General features: G+C 39.4%; 1 protein-coding gene across 3 annotated transcripts in view; it reads left to right on the forward strand.

Moving 5' to 3' along the window:
- scaper (S-phase cyclin A-associated protein in the ER) overlaps positions 1-15,983 on the forward strand; it is a 157,385-nt gene that overhangs the window by 24,033 nt on the left and 117,369 nt on the right. For 2 of the 3 annotated variants that reach the window (XM_052119901.1, XM_052119902.1), the window contains 5 exons: positions 7,256-7,356; positions 7,746-7,862; positions 8,996-9,123; positions 11,228-11,469; positions 12,438-12,764. In XM_052119901.1, coding sequence (XP_051975861.1) covers positions 7,256-7,356; positions 7,746-7,862; positions 8,996-9,123; positions 11,228-11,469; positions 12,438-12,764 — 915 coding nt within the window. The remainder of the gene's footprint in view (positions 1-7,255; positions 7,357-7,745; positions 7,863-8,995; positions 9,124-11,227; positions 11,470-12,437; positions 12,765-15,983) is intronic. The other variant, XM_052119903.1, reaches the window with a different exon arrangement.

Raw genomic sequence — 15,983 nt, forward strand, 5'->3', positions numbered from 1 at the left:
ACAGAATAAGAATATGAACTTTCTAATTAGTGACACAGGCCTAGGCTATCACAAATATAGCTGGTTATTTTTTCATTAATGATGTTTTAATCAGTCTGCTTGTCCGGTCAGGCAAGTAAAATTCTCTTTCACTTGCCCCTGCAAAAATTAAGTTGTCCTGGACAAGCATTAATGTCAAGCCCTGATTAAATATTATATTCAACATTCTCTGATAATATACACACCGTGAACGTGACACATATATTATGATTCACTATGTCGCAGAGCCATCACGTTATAATCTAGCTGCAGCAAACGTGCGCGAGTGATAAGAGTCCCAGCGTCAGAGTGTGCAACAGCCAGGAGAAGATTCTGTATCTTCCCATGTCACTTTACACAACTCCTAGTTGCGGCACTGACCGCACAGAGAACTTTTCTCTTCAGTTTCTGAGTTTATTTTCATAACCCGCTCTCATATTATTTGAACTTTATTAAAGGATGCTTTAAAGATGTAACACTGGGGTGTTTCTTTGCGGCACAATAATCGTTTTATCTCGATTATCTTGTTTTCGTAATCGCTCAATGCCGGAGTAAAAACAAATTTGAAATTTATAATAAAATTGTATTTATCGCCCAGCCCTAGGTTTAGGTTTAAGGTTTAGGGTAGGGAGGTTGGCTTTGTTCATTGTTTTTAATTAATCACATTCAGTCAGGTGGTCACATGCGATCAAGCCGCACAAATATTTCAACATATCCGAAGCTCAAATCAGTTCCAAAATTCCACCTTTGCAAATGGTCGGAATTCCACACAGCTGCAGAGCGACACTCCATTTGAAATGGCAGACCTCTGGTCTGTCATTTGAAGAATGCAAATTGCCAAAAGTTTTTATGCTGAGTTTTTTTGGAGCTTCAACGTTTTGGTTACCATTCACTTGCATCATTTGAGTTTTATGATTTAATTTTATGCTGCCTTTTTATATGATTTTTGGAGCTTCAATGTTCTGGTCAACATTGACTTGTGTTGTATGGACCTGTAGAGCTGAAATATTTTTCTAAAAATCATAATTTGTGTTCAGCAGAAGATAGATAGTTGTACACATTTAGGATTTTATGCATGGGCTGCTATTACTCGCTCTGACCACTAGGGGGAGTGAAGAATTATGAATCTCTCCTGCCTCCTCCTCACATTCCTTTTGTTTTCTGGTTTGTGTCAGAAAGGGGTTTGGTGAGAGAATCATCACTGCTCCTCTCTAGGGTCTTTTTTGAGGGAGTGGAGATGGATGACCATGTGTAAACAAAGGTCCCCCCACCTTTGCCGTGTGTGTGTGTGTGTGTGTGTGTTTGTGTGTGTTCCCCTGGGGGGGGCGGGGGTACAAGGTCTAGGTGACGTCTCTAAACACTTTTTCCACCCCTGTTTCTTTTGTTTAGTTTTAGTAAAGGAAAAAAGCTGATTGCAAAACATGTTCCACAATCAGCCTTTATGACCAATGCCCTCTCAGCACGCAATGATCGTTATAACGATTTGTCACTTCAACAGTCAATCAACTGTGTTCCTGTGTCCGGTTCGGTCTCAGGACCTGTGTCAGCAAACATTCGTTTGAACTATGTTAGCTTGGATTGGCACGGCCCATCTCAGAGCTCTCGCTGTGTTTACCTTGGCAGGTATGGCGCCAGGCTGTATTTGGGCCCTTGGTTTGCGCTCGACACTACTGGCTCTGATATATCGATTGGCGTGTGATCTAGAATTATGCTGAGCATGGTTTGGCCAACCGTTCGCGTATAGCTAACAGAGCCTCTTGTGGTTATAATGTTGACAGACTGTGCAAATGTGCATAAGGGATCCAGCCACGTGTTGCCATGTCCGGCGGGTGTGTTCACACTCTCTGGCATTTTGGTTTAAATGTTTTTGTATGTGTCCTTGCTCCAGCAGAGATCTGTAGCTCAGTGCTATGTGACAGTAGAGGACTGTATAATGAGAGACTGCAGGCCTACAGTAGGAAAATGTCCCCTGGAGCGGTGTCCCACCAGTGCTCTATGCCAACCGACCAAACATGCACACATTCACTCGAGCGTACAGTTATGAGTATGGTACATGTATATGTATGTATAAGAATCTGAGATTGAGCACTTTAAGGCTTTTACATTCCTGTGTGTGTGTTTACCTGCAAATGTTTAGTGGGACATAGCAACCGATCGGACAAAATTTTCTCAGGTCAATTTGAACGTTTTTCTAATACTTTTTCTTTGTAGTGTTTGCCAAACTTTGTCAACTGTAGTTTTATTGCATGCACACACACACACACACACACACACACACACACACACACACGTTGGTCTACCTATCATTATGAGGACTTTCCATAGACATAATGACTTTTATACTGTACAAACTATAGATTCTATCCTCTAAACCTAACACAACCCCTAAACCTAACCCTCACAGAAAACCTTCTGCATTTTTACATTTTCAATAAAACATTGTTTAGTATGATTTTTAAGCAATTTGAATTATGGGGACACTAGAAATGTCCTCATAAATCACATTTATAGCATAATAACCTTGTAATTACCAGTTTGTAACTTACAAAATTGTCCTCGTAAATCACAAAAACACACACACACACACACACACACACACACACACTCTTAACAACTTGCAGTACTCTCAAAAATATAACAGCTAGACACAGAATTGAAGATTAACAGACAGCACATAACATATTTCATTTATTATGTCCTCTTAATTTGACTTTTTTTAGAATACAGTACACAAAATGCTTTTGTAGGGATAGTTCACCCAAAAATAATTTACTCACTCTCTTGCCATCCCAGATGTGTATGACTTTCTTTCTTCTGCTGAACAATATTTTTTAGAAGAATATCTCTGCTCTGTAGGTCCATACAATGCAAGTGACTGGTGGCCAGAACTTTGATGGTCCAGAAAGCATATAAGTGCAGCATATAAGTAATCTATACTATCTATAATATCTTCAGAAGCGATATAATTGGTGTGGGTGAGAAACAGATCAATATTTTAAATGCATTTTTACTATACATTTATTTTTACACCTTAATGTTATTTCCAGCATATGTGTGTGTATATGTGTGTGTGTGTTTGTGTGTGTGTGTGTGTATATATATATATATATATTTTTTTTTTTATATATAAAATGGCCTCTGACTTGCTAAGGCTAATTTCATAGCTAAGATTGTATGTGTCCTAAATAATATATTCACACTTTTTGCGTAATTTGTCAAAAGTACAGCTTGATTGGAAATAACACCCAGTAAAAATATTCTGCTCGAGTGAGATTTACCTTAATTTTTCATTGTTTTCTTCACACATCTTATTTCATCTCAGAGATGCTCTTCACTGACATTTGTAGACTCTTTGAACACGTGCACTTTTAAGAAAAATATCAAATAAATGAATGCAAAATTGTTTGGTGTGGTTGAAATAACGGCACAACTGGAGGGACAGTTGTATTTTTTGAAAAACTTATAGAAATAATTTTCATAGAATAGATATTGAAATGAATAATTTGCGTTTTACTCTGTTTTGATTATCATAGTTTTAACTGTGTAATAATTTGTATTTTTATAATAGATTTTCATAATTTAATATAGAAAGTCTGGGTCTGTGACAAGGGCCAAAACATTCAAATCTGTACATTTTTAAAAAAGGCATTTGAAAAGTACCAAATATAAATGACAACATGGTTATACGTTTCCAGTTTGGTTTTAATGAGACCTTCATGTAACAAAAAGAAAATAATTGAAATCTCTTACGGTTTATCACTTTAGCTGTATAAACAGCAGATATAATAATAGTAGTATGCTGTTCTGGACATAGCATCTGATTGTGTATCCTCAGCTGGTGCTTGCTGCTCTTTTGACACTTGATTGGTCTGGCTGCTTGATTTATCCTCGTATTCAAGTACCGCCCACATCTTTAACCCACAGCCAAGAGGACTAATTAGTTCTTATCAGGTGCTCCCTTTTCTGAGGCCTGATTTATGTCAGATCAGCCCATGGAGGAGACAAGATCTCTCTCTCTCTCTGTGTGTGTGTGTGTGTGTGTGTGTGTCAGGAAATATGTAATGCATCAGAAATGTTTATTGGCATGAGGAGTTATTCAATTTAAAATTTGACCTAATAACCATCCATTGAGGCTCAATTAAATTCATAATAGTTCTCTTATCAGGCGTTTTATATAACAACACTGTAGATCTTGCTGGAAAAAAAAAAAAAAATGTTTGGTCCAATTGTCCGCCCAGCTAAATGAAAGCTTGTTCTTGCTGGAAAGTAGCTACATTGTTTTAACCCTGCTGAGGGAAAAGTCTAGGCTGGTAATAACTGGTCTTAGCTGGTTTAAGCTGTTCTCCAATCCTGGCCAAGCTGGTTTAACTGGAAGGCCTGCTGGGCTTCATACACAGCCAGTTGAAAGTCTAGGAGACCACCAAAGGACAGCTAGCCAACTAAGGCTAGTTTTAGCCATTTTCTTTTCAGCAGGGAATTAGACTAAATATTAACGTTTCTTTCACTGTTGATGTACTACATATGTTAGGATATTGTTAACCAATCAACTGGATTAGCTGGATTTTTCTGTTCACTTCCTTGCACCCACACTTATTCTCTCAGCTGTTGTATTGAGGGAAAGTATTGTCCTCCATGCCCTAGTGTGTAAACTAGCCCTAATCAAAAGGCCTGCTGCTGGACACATCTTTCATTGGACTCCTCTATTAACTAAAAGCACCATGGACCTTTCCTCCCGATTGCCACTCCCCTATTACCATCCATCAATCACACACACTCCTGTTTTGCAGCATCGCCTGCCTGTCCACCATCTAATCCAGAACATCAGTCACACGACAGACCCTGGTTCAGATTTGTAGGCACCTGAGCTATTTTGAAGTTAACAGCAAAGCAAAAACAAAAAGGTATTGCCAATTATCTCAGAATATGATACACATTGTGATACATATGTCACTATTCAAGACATTATGATATTATAATATATAATAGCCAGAATTGTGAGATGAGACTGACTTTGCAGAATCAGTTTCAGACTGTCTTGTGCATTACACTTTACTTATATCCTGTACGTACCTTATAGAAGAGGCTATCGCTACACTGAGAAATACCAGTTTCAGAGTTTGCCCTTATTGGCCAAGTTCACACACAGTTAGAGTTATTTACCAAAGTGACAACCACATTCTGTAACCTAACCGAAACCCTTAAATTTTCAGGACTCGTAACCACATTTTTGACCAAACATTTCTGTGTTATGGAAGTTAACATCTTTTATATTTGCTTTAGTCACTGTATGACTTCAGTTATTCTTTCATACAGACAGTATTCAAGCTGCTACTGTATGCTTTTGTAGGAACGGGACATTTTGAGATTCACACCTGTAAGTAAATGCGGTTGTCAGTCCCAAACACTGACCAAAAGAAGCACTCTCCATACCACCTTCAGACCTCAAACCAACTATAATCTCCTACATCATCAACAAATGGCAAACTGAATGGGATCAGTGCACTATCAAAAATATATTTTAAAACCTTATATAAATTTTTTTATATTGTACCCAGAAATGTATTAACTTGTTTTTACCATGACAATAGCCATGAGATCTGGCATGGCATTAAATTACAAATTCACTCACTCACTCACAAGCCCTGACAATGTTCTGTGAGTTTGCCGTCATTTTTTTGGGTCTCAAAAGGGTCTAACTGAGGTTTGTTTAAAGTTTACTGGCAAGGCTGTTGTTGGGACAGTATTTAACAGATTTGAGAATTGCAAAGCAGGTTTCTTTTAATCTTAAGAGACTCTGAGCCTGTGGTAGGTCTGGGGTTGGAAGGCCTGTTCTAATCTGTGTTGTGGCAGGCCTTTGCAGCACATTTTATCTCTAGGGTCTTTGTTGGAGCCAAGGGATTCCCCAGAGTCCTTATGGCACTTCCAGATTGAATATCAGATAGACAATGAACATTTCATCATTCACTGCACACTCTTTGCCAGTAACTCGAAATGATTATAGCCCCAATCAGATTTACCAGCCCCCTTTTGCAAAGCGAATGGGTAATTTCAGCCGCACCTCTTGTGGAAGACCACTGAGGCGAGAGAGAGTGGCAGTACTGCTTTTCTTTTGGCCCCCATCCTTTTGTTTTTGTCTTCTCCTGGCATTTTTGAATGGAGTTCTTCTCTGGTGAGTGGGAGGGTGTGTGAGATGTGCTCCAGTGGCTTCAGATGTCCACTTCTTTCTGGAGACAACCGGGTGTTGGTTTACATCCACCCCTCAGTGTGAACAAGAAACGGGGGCCGGTATGGGATTCCGCTTACCTGGGGAGTTTGCTGGATTCTGCCGGAGGTCTCAAGTGGGGCTCATCTCATTGTTCCTCCAGACATGCCACAAAAGAGCCGTCAGAGTGGGAGGGCTCTTCTCCCCCTCTATCCTGGTCAGAACAGGCCTCTGGGGTCACACTTGTTTTTTTTTTTTTTTTTTTTTGTTTTTTGGAGAGGTGCTTCTCAGAGCTCCACTCTAGGAGGTCTGTAGAGAATTTTGATATGAAAGTGATAGTTTGTTAAAATGAATATTCTTTGCCTTGACTTTAATTTAGAACATTTGTTGCCATCAACAATTTTTGACACATATGATTTTCAAAAAGTTTAGATTTTTAGGATGAGTTTCAAGATACAAAATTAGTAGGTAGTAATTTAGAAGACACATTAGGTAATAAGTTCACTTATTACAAGTACAGTCCCCTCTGGAGCAACCCAGGCTTAAGTGCCTTGCTCAAGGGCACAATAGTTATTGCTCCTTTATCAAACCTCGGAAAGTTCAACATTCATACATTTGGATTATCAGATATTTAACAATATGCCACAGCATAATAAGTCCTTTTCCACCATTAAGCTAAACTGTTCTGTGTATGGCGAGTAATTGTGTTTTTGGTATGATTACTAACCGTTCTGGTTCTGGATTTCTCTGCAAGTTTGGCTAACCGTACTCAGGACAGAGAACCATTCTGTTGGACTCTTGTAGTGATGTGGCAATTTACGATTGATCACTTGCTTTGTCAGTCCATTATAATTCTGATTTCGCTATGGGAATAGAAACGATAACTGTACAGCTCCGTACAGAATGCCACGGTTCGTCAACGAGAACCATTCGGCCCTATGGTGGAAAAGTAGCTATAGTTAAAATGTTAGACCTCCTAACATAAAATGTTAGTTTTTTCTATAAATGTATATAAGCTCATATGCTCTCCCACAGGAGGTTCTTATGATGTTGGATAACTATGTCCGAGACTTCAAAGCTTTAATCGACTGGATCCAGCTGCAGGAGAAGCTGGAGAAAACAGATGCTCAGAACAGGTGATATAATACGTTCACCAAATACAGTACTTTAGTGAGTCTTTTACAATGAGTTTGAATTGCAATCTTTACATGCTGATCATTGAGAAGTAATTTGTGGTGATTCATTGTTTTACTGGCTCACCCCTTCACGTAATGTGTAAGTGACCACAACACTAGTTCATTGATTAAGGTATAAAGAATAGAGCTTTTATGTTGCCTCCCAATTTGTATATTATTGCCCAGATTGCCATTTTGAATGAACTTTTCTCATATCAGGCAAATTACTGGTAAATATTTACATTCACATAAGAGTTTTTGGTTTTAGCAATCAAACATGTGGACAGGACCGTGTTTGTGTCTGTTCGGAATCGGTACAGTCCTGTGAACGTTGTATCTCATTCCCGCAGGCCAACATCTTTGGCTTGGGAAGTTCGAAAGATGTCACCAGGGCGTCATGTGATGCCCAGCCCTTCATCGGACCGAATTGTTCCATCACCCGGTGTTCGTCGTGCCCTCAACTTTGGGTAGGTCACATCCAGTGGCGCTTCTTTTTAAGACCGCACAGAAAGTACAAATTTGATTAAGCAATGATGAGTTTAATATACCATTTGTACAAATATTCTATTCAAATGACTTATCACGCTGCATTTTAGTAAATAAGTGTCAAATATCACACATCACTATCATACTGTTCAAGTAACGTAATCCACAAGGTGAGTTTTTCTCTTTGTAGCTTTAAGTGACTGAATGTTGGTCTTAAGTACTTGACATATTAATCAGCTGAGATCTCGAGTTAAAGCAAGTTGCTTTTACTTAAATTTATTTGTTGATAAATGCACATTTACATTTGCTGTTGCATCACGTTTTGCTGAAAGTTGAAAGTTGTTGAAGTTCAGCAATTATTGCTTTTAATGAATGATCATTGCAGTCATGTACTCATGCCCATCCCTATATGGGGTATTTCCCATGTCAATGAACGCTTAATACTCAACATGGACTAAAACACCAGGACATATGGCTCACAAGTGCCAGAATAATTTTTTCCCCCTTAATTTCAGCCATAGTGTTTCTATTGCAGTCTGTCCTCAACCCATTATCCCTGCTCGCAATGTGCTAATTGACACTGTCGTTTCTGTTGGCAAACTTTGGATACTCTCAACTCCTCCCTCCATTAGTTGCATTTTTTAACTGATAGTGTGAAAGCAAGACAATTGATAATGCTATTAAAACACCACTGAATACTCCAGTGGAGAAATCAATGGCAGATATGATGCATATCTTGTGCTTGCTACGAGACCGGAAAGACTACACCCGTCTGGCAGAGCCTTGGAGGGTGGGAATCGATCTGCAACAGCCTAAGCGTTTTGTTTAATGCAATTTTTGCAGGGTTCTTCCCAGGCCTTTTTCTGAGATTGTGGGGTTGCAGATGTAAGTGTGGGTAAAGACTGCTGAGGCACGGGCATCCATGTCTGTATTACACTGTAATTGGATGCTGTTGGAAATGGAGATCGATCAAGACAGAGGGCCCATGGTCTGATGTATGAGCAGTTCCATTTTAACTCCAAATGTTAGAGGCTACCTGATGCAACGATACATAGCTAGAGAGCGATTATACCCATAAAATGGGATAACTTTAAAAAGAAAATCTGATCTACAGGGGTCCTCCTCCCACTTTGGCTGTATCACGGCTCTCCCACACTGGACCCAGCTGGGCTGACCGAGTCAAGTCCTCCCAGTCTCTTCCAGTGCCTAGTCAAACCATCAACATCCCTCCTGAAAAACCAGGTGAACTGATGTTTACTGTTACTGATCTTTAAAAAAAAATAAGTGGCAGCTCTAAAATGTGTTTAGAGCCACATTTGACACTGTTGTAAAGTAGCCAATATACACACACCTGTGATCATTTTTCATTATTAATGAATTTGTTGCTTGGCAATCGTAAACCGCGTACAGCAAATTCTAAGGCAAACTCTATATAATTTGGTGGAATTTTATATTGTTGTCATAATTAATAATAATAATAAATGTTAATAAATGTGGTAATTAATGGAATATTTGTGTCTTATATTGCTATTGCCGCAGTTTTGGAAAACAAATACGTTTCTCAAGGTTATGGTTTTTAGGAGTTCTAACAAATAGAGGTCGACTGCTATACATTTATATTTCACTGAGCAGATGCTTTTTTCCAAATAGAACAAGCAATTTGTCTTAAAGTCAACAATATCTGCAGTATTGCACTGGCACTATAGGTATTTCAATGGCCAATACCAATTCCAGTATCCAGTGAGAAGGGTGACAGTTGGCCGATATAATGCAGAGATTACAGTACTGTCCAAAAGTCTTGGGCAAATTCCCCAAAACATTTGTCTTTTTAGATGTTTTTATTTTTTTTATATCTTCAGCGTGTCAATAGGAAATATACATTTTAGACTCCTTTTGCAAATAGAATAGAAGAACAAGGAGCCCTGCAACAGATGGCACCCCACAGGGCCCCCCACTGAATATCGAGTCAGTCTGGGATTACATGAAGAGACTAGGGATGCACCGATATGGAAGTTTTCATTTTTAACCCTTTAATTTGGACCTGCTAGCTAATCCATTAAAAGCTTCTCATTTGAAACATATGTGTCATGTAAAAACTTGGAAATTGGACTTACTGCTATTTAAGGTTTGGCTGATGTAACATGAACCAGAAATGGGCCTATAAAACAAATGCTGATCATGTAATTCTCATTCAAATATGCTGTTATATATAACATATGATTATATGAGTGTTTACGGTAATGCTGATGACTCCCTCACAGAGAGAGAGTAATGAACTTCAAACAGCTGTAATAATGCATTCAACCCAAATGAGGTGATGAACGGCATGTAACGGACATTAAAACAACAAAACACACAATACAAACCCTATTCTCTGTAAAGTATACATGGTGTAATATTTATGATAGCAGCCAGACTGTACCACTGTTTAACTTATGAAATGTGATCATACATCATGTCATGAGTCATAATGTTAGAAAATTCTCAAATCATAAAATACAAGTACATTCGTTTCACTCTCAAACTATCTCAAGCCACTCTATGAACCGTGTTCGGTTGTTTTGGGGATTGTTTTAATCGCAGTGCTGTGCTGCAAGTGACCATGTGCAATTTCCCACATTCTATGTTTCAATAGGTAATATTTGAAAATTATCACCCCCAAGTAACATACATACACGTTTTCATTTATTGCCACATGAAACATAAACAGAATATGGGAACTGGCACGTCGTTACTCGCAGCAGATGATCCCCAATTAAAACCAGACCCAAAATTAATGTAACAAGGTGCAGAGATGTTAAAATAATCCAAACCGAGCAACATCAGCTTGACTCTCACCTGCTCTCACTCACACACAGACGTTGTGTATGCACATACGCACTGTCGCTTGGGGCTGTCCAAGTCTCTGCCTGATAGAAAGACGATGCAGGCAGTCAGAGATTTTCAGCCTCAAGCAAATAAACCGTATCAAATTATCGGCGGTAATTCTATTATCGGCACGATAATATTATTATTTCATCTCTAAGAGGCTGAAGCAAATGATTCAGCCTAAACGCTGAACAGAAACAGAAGAATTGTGGTGAATTCTCCAAGAAGCTTGGAACATCCTATCTGCCTAGAACCAAGAAAACCTAGGAGAGTTGGTGCTGTTTTGAAGGCAAAGGTGGTCATACCAAATGTTGATTTAGCTTTTTTTATGTGTACTGGACTTTGTATGAAGTTATTTGATTAATGAAAACTATTTATGGAATTATATATGAAGACATCCTCACTATGCAAAATTTTTCACAAGTGCCTTAAACTTTTGCACAGTTTATCTGTGTAATTTGTGTCCATCAATCCGTAGCAAAGAAAGATGCAGAGGGCTGGGAGACCGTTCAACGTGGGCGTTCCATGAGGCCCCGTTCCATCGCTATGGTGGCCAAGGTAAGCCCTGTCCTGGCCCATGTAAGCCCCAAAGATGACAGTGATAAGGAGAACCAGCAGCTCCAGCCTTCACCGAAGGACAAACCTCAGGAGGTGGGGGAACAAGAGCAACCCATTTCACAGGAGCAGAGCCAAGAGACGAAGAAGATCCCCATCATCGAGGTACTGACGTTGACCAGCCCCCCTTCATTAATTATTCATCAAAATGTATTCTCTTCCAATCTGTTTTCGTTTTGTCACTTTGTTTTGTCACTGCAGTATCAAGTGTTCGTCGATTTTGGACATGTATCAGATTGATAGAGGACTTATACATTTTTATGATTATAGACAATTCAATGTCCTACATTGCATTTGTAAAAGATGCCGAAGCCTAGCTGTTACCAAACTTAGTGTCCATCACCACCAAAGGCAACATCCTCAATGAATTGGAACATCATAATTGATTGATTTGGAACGCTCTGCATAGGCAAAAACTGCGATATGCAAAGAAAACCCCACTTGTAATTGATTTCAGTAGAGTTTTGCATTAGCATGTTGCTAAGTTAATGCCGAGCAGACAAAATGAAGAACGCACAAATATTGGGGGCGAAAATATAATTTTAATACACTGAACTACTTTTATCTCTTCAGTATTTCAAGAAATGTACATTTATTTATAACCAACAATTCTCTTGCCTCATGCGCCATTTTTTTTTAATTTCTTTCTTTCACTGAGCTTGTCGCAAAGAATGATGCATACAATGCTGCCTTAGAAACTGGCCAAAGCAAGGTATCGTAAGAGGCAAGATAATTAAGTTGCCTACTTTTTTGAACAGCCTTAATGTTGGCAATACACCTATGATGCCTTAAAATCCCATCTCTATAGGCAGCTTAGAATTTGAAACGGAGCTTATAGTTGCTTTGATTTTGAGTGTAATTTTAACTTGTTTGCATGAATGTGATTTATACAGTTCATGGTATGTACATGTTTGTTTTGAAATGCATGATTTTGTGTAATTATTTAGCATGTGTTTTGTTTTATTGCTGTTCTCATATCAGCCAATGATCTGCCATGAAGACATGGCAAGGAGTGCTGTGACATGCATGTTTGCATTTATGTTTGTGTATGCATTTGTGTGTGTATTGCACAGCCCCTAACAGAAACTGTTGAAGAGCCTGTGCAGAACATCAGCACCCCCTCTGAGGACACGACGGCACCCATGTCTGACCCTACATCACCCCCACCCTCTCCACCTTCCAAGGCCCAGAACCCTGTTGTAGCCTCTGATCCAGGCCCCCCTCCTCCAACCCTTTCCCAACTGGAGGAACTGGACCCTGGGCAGACCGAAGGGGAACAAGGAACTGAGGGGTCAGCATGGCAGGTCGCACCACCAATGGCAGAAGCAACGGCAGTGGTCCATGTTCCCCTGGAAGTGGTGAAACTAGAGCACTTGCTGGACCCCACAGAACTTTCCACTGTGAGTGCTGAGAGACACAGGCCAGGGTCAGGACTCCCGCCTAAACAAAGTCAATCCCAAAAACCTCCAGACGAGGCAGGATTACCCCCTCCGCCCCACCTCCCTCCCTCTTATCTTTCTCAGCAACCAGGACATATATGCAAGTGCTTGCAAGTGTAATTCTAAAGTTAATGAAATTTAAAACAATATCTTACTGAAAACATCTTTTATTAATTTAAATAAAATTAATGAATAAATTAACTAAACTAATATACAAATTTATAACTGTAAAACTAAAATTAAAAAATGACCACAATGTTGCTCTGACTTATTTTAGGCTTGTCAAGTGTCTGCTGATGACTTGACTGGTTTTGACCCTTTAGGGTCTCATTGTACTCCCTTTGAGCCTTGACCTCCCAAAACTCTATTTAACTCCAATTAAATGTATAAAAATTTAAATTCATAGTAGACAAATAATTAATTAAAATAATTTCAGGTGCACGGGAAACTAAAGTCAAAGAAGTAACTTTTCTAGTGCGACAAAAGTAAAAATGCGTCATCTGTTAACCAAATGTTTGTTGCATTGTGTCGCACTTTGGCACGTGGGGTGTGTACAGCTTTGTTTATTATGATGGGAGCAATCTAGTTTTGTGCAGTCTAGTTATACTATAGGCGTGGCCTTTATGTGATCAGGGCATTATCCCAACCCCTTTCAATGATGTCAGTGGAATCATGAACATCACTTGAGCTCCAGCACTGGCACTCTGTTGGTGGAGAAGGAGTGTCTGAATTTTCCAATTCCAGATCAGAACTGTAAAACATTAAACAAATCTCTTTTCAACAGGTGAAAAATTATGACATGAGTATGCATGTTTTGCGTGAACTTCAAATCTATTCTCAAAACTTCTACAATTGATTGGGTTAGCTCACTTGACCCACAGACATACGCCAATCGGTGGCATGTTTTCTTAACATGTGGTGGCTGTAGAAGTGAGATGCTGACTCCTGTTTTGGCGTTCCATTTGTCTCCCGTCTCTCTCGCCCACACTTAAGAGAAACCTCAGAGGAGTTAATTAAGGCTAGAACCACAACACACTCTGTGAGTTACCAGTGTTCATTACTCAACGGGTCTTGGCCTCTGTACAAAAACCCAGTCTGAAACAATGGAGATGGATGAGGCATAAATGTCGGAATCTGGACTTATTGCTTCCGAGGTTCAGATACCACCTCTTTGGGTGGGTCAGATAAGCCCTGCTCTGTTTAGGCTCCAGACTGTAGACCAACAGGCATGGCGTTGAAAGAAATTGCGCTCATTAGCATGACGTCTGACGCTGACCTCAGCACAGCTCCCATCGTCTTCTCCCACGACCGTCTCGAAATTGACATTCGGCATACTGTTCACTCGTCAAGTTCTGGAAATGAGGGGTCAAGTGCTGTGGCCTCTGATGGCAGTTGGTTGGATACTTTTTCAAAAATATTTTGGCAATTTACCAGTCATCACGAGTCATAAAGACTCACAGGTGCACTAGTAGAAGGAATGTATAATGAGCAAAAAGGTTTCCCTCTCAACAAACCCCTCTTTTGTTACCGCCCCAAAATCAGAATCAACCCTTTTCTCTCAGGTAATTGTTTTCCAGAATATCTTGTGTTTGATGTTTTACGACAGCTGATACCCCTTTTCCTTCATCACTGTGCCAAAGCCACGGTGCAATCTGGGACTCTTCTGTGTATTTCCACACAAGAAAATGTGGTCTAAGGCCAGAAAAACTGGCTTCCCTTTGGACCCACTGAAACTCACTGGAAGTTCTTTATCATTCTTTGCTCAGAGCTAAGATGGTTGAAACCGCTTCGCAACAGTATAGCCTGCTTCGCCAGCATATAGAGGAACATTTAAATATGACACGCATGCTGTCCTGTCAACAGACTACATGTAAAACATTAGCCAATGTGACATTAAAATCGGTTATCAATTGACTATATGCCTCATCTATTTATATTCATGAGATCAGTAAAAGAAGCTGTTTTAACCACTCTGTAATGGTTTAAAGTAACGTATGCAGAAGATAATGTAATTTTTCATGCTCCTATTCATGGCACTAATGCTAACATGCTGTATGTGACCATAAACAGAGATAAATTTGCAGAGATGGGCCTCTTCTATTAAAATGAATGGTAGAAATTGGAACGGCCAACAGTCAACAGATGTAGAAAGGAAGTCCCGCATTACAGGTAAAAGAGCTAATCACCTTTTAGATACAGACATAGCATGTCAAACAACTTGAGAACACGCATGGCATTAGCAATACAAGCTGGGAAATATTTTTTTAGCGTATCTGAGATTAAGAATCACAATTTATGATTCCAGTGTTTTCAGATTTTACTGGTGATTTGAAATATGTTCTTTGATTGTAAACTTGACCGACCGTTTTGGAGATTTGGTCTTTCCCCATTTGAGTAGATGGGAGTTGCACTTGTATGCCGCTTCTTTACATAGAAAAATAGCTGCTCGTGAGCATTCCAAAGATGGCCACCATAACGTCCACAGTTTACCATCTGTTGTTGTGTTTTTTTAGACTTTTGTTGACTTCATCTAAAAAAGATCATATTAGATGGTCTTGGAAAATGTACACGAATGATTGTCGAAGTAGTAGACGATGTAGTTCAGTTTGCACTCTAGTGTGTTAATGTTGACTGATCTCAACTGAGTGATGAAATAAAAACTGTAAAAAGAAATTGCCGTCAAAGTAGATGGAGCACTGGGTCACCAATTGATGATGTGAATCAATGGCAGTAAGAAGTTTCCTCAAGCTTCATGCTGCAATCTGTTTCAAGCAACCGCTACAAACTCAAAAACACCTTTAAATGTCATCACACTCCTCTCTTCAATTTCACTAGAAGAATATTGGGGCCTTTAAACCTGCTGGTCTTGAACCAGGAACCTTTAAAGTCAGAGTCCGAGGGCGGGAAAATGTCCTCCTATACTTTTTAGTTTTCATAACAGGATCTCAAACATACAGTAACTCAGTCTGGCTAGTGTGATACAAAACTAGATTGCTCACATCGATTTTAACGAAGCTGTACCAATCCAATTTTTGTTGTTTTGGAAAACTTCTCCAGCAACTTTTATTTCCTGTCTATCTGAGATCTTATTTGTATCAATGTGATCTAGTGCCAAATAAGAATTCCACCCCCAGCCCCACGCCCTTATTATGGTTGTATGCTGCATGATTTTGGAATGCT

This window comes from Xyrauchen texanus, chromosome 46, assembly GCF_025860055.1.
Source record: "Xyrauchen texanus isolate HMW12.3.18 chromosome 46, RBS_HiC_50CHRs, whole genome shotgun sequence".
Classification (NCBI taxonomy): Eukaryota; Metazoa; Chordata; class Actinopteri; order Cypriniformes; family Catostomidae; genus Xyrauchen; species Xyrauchen texanus.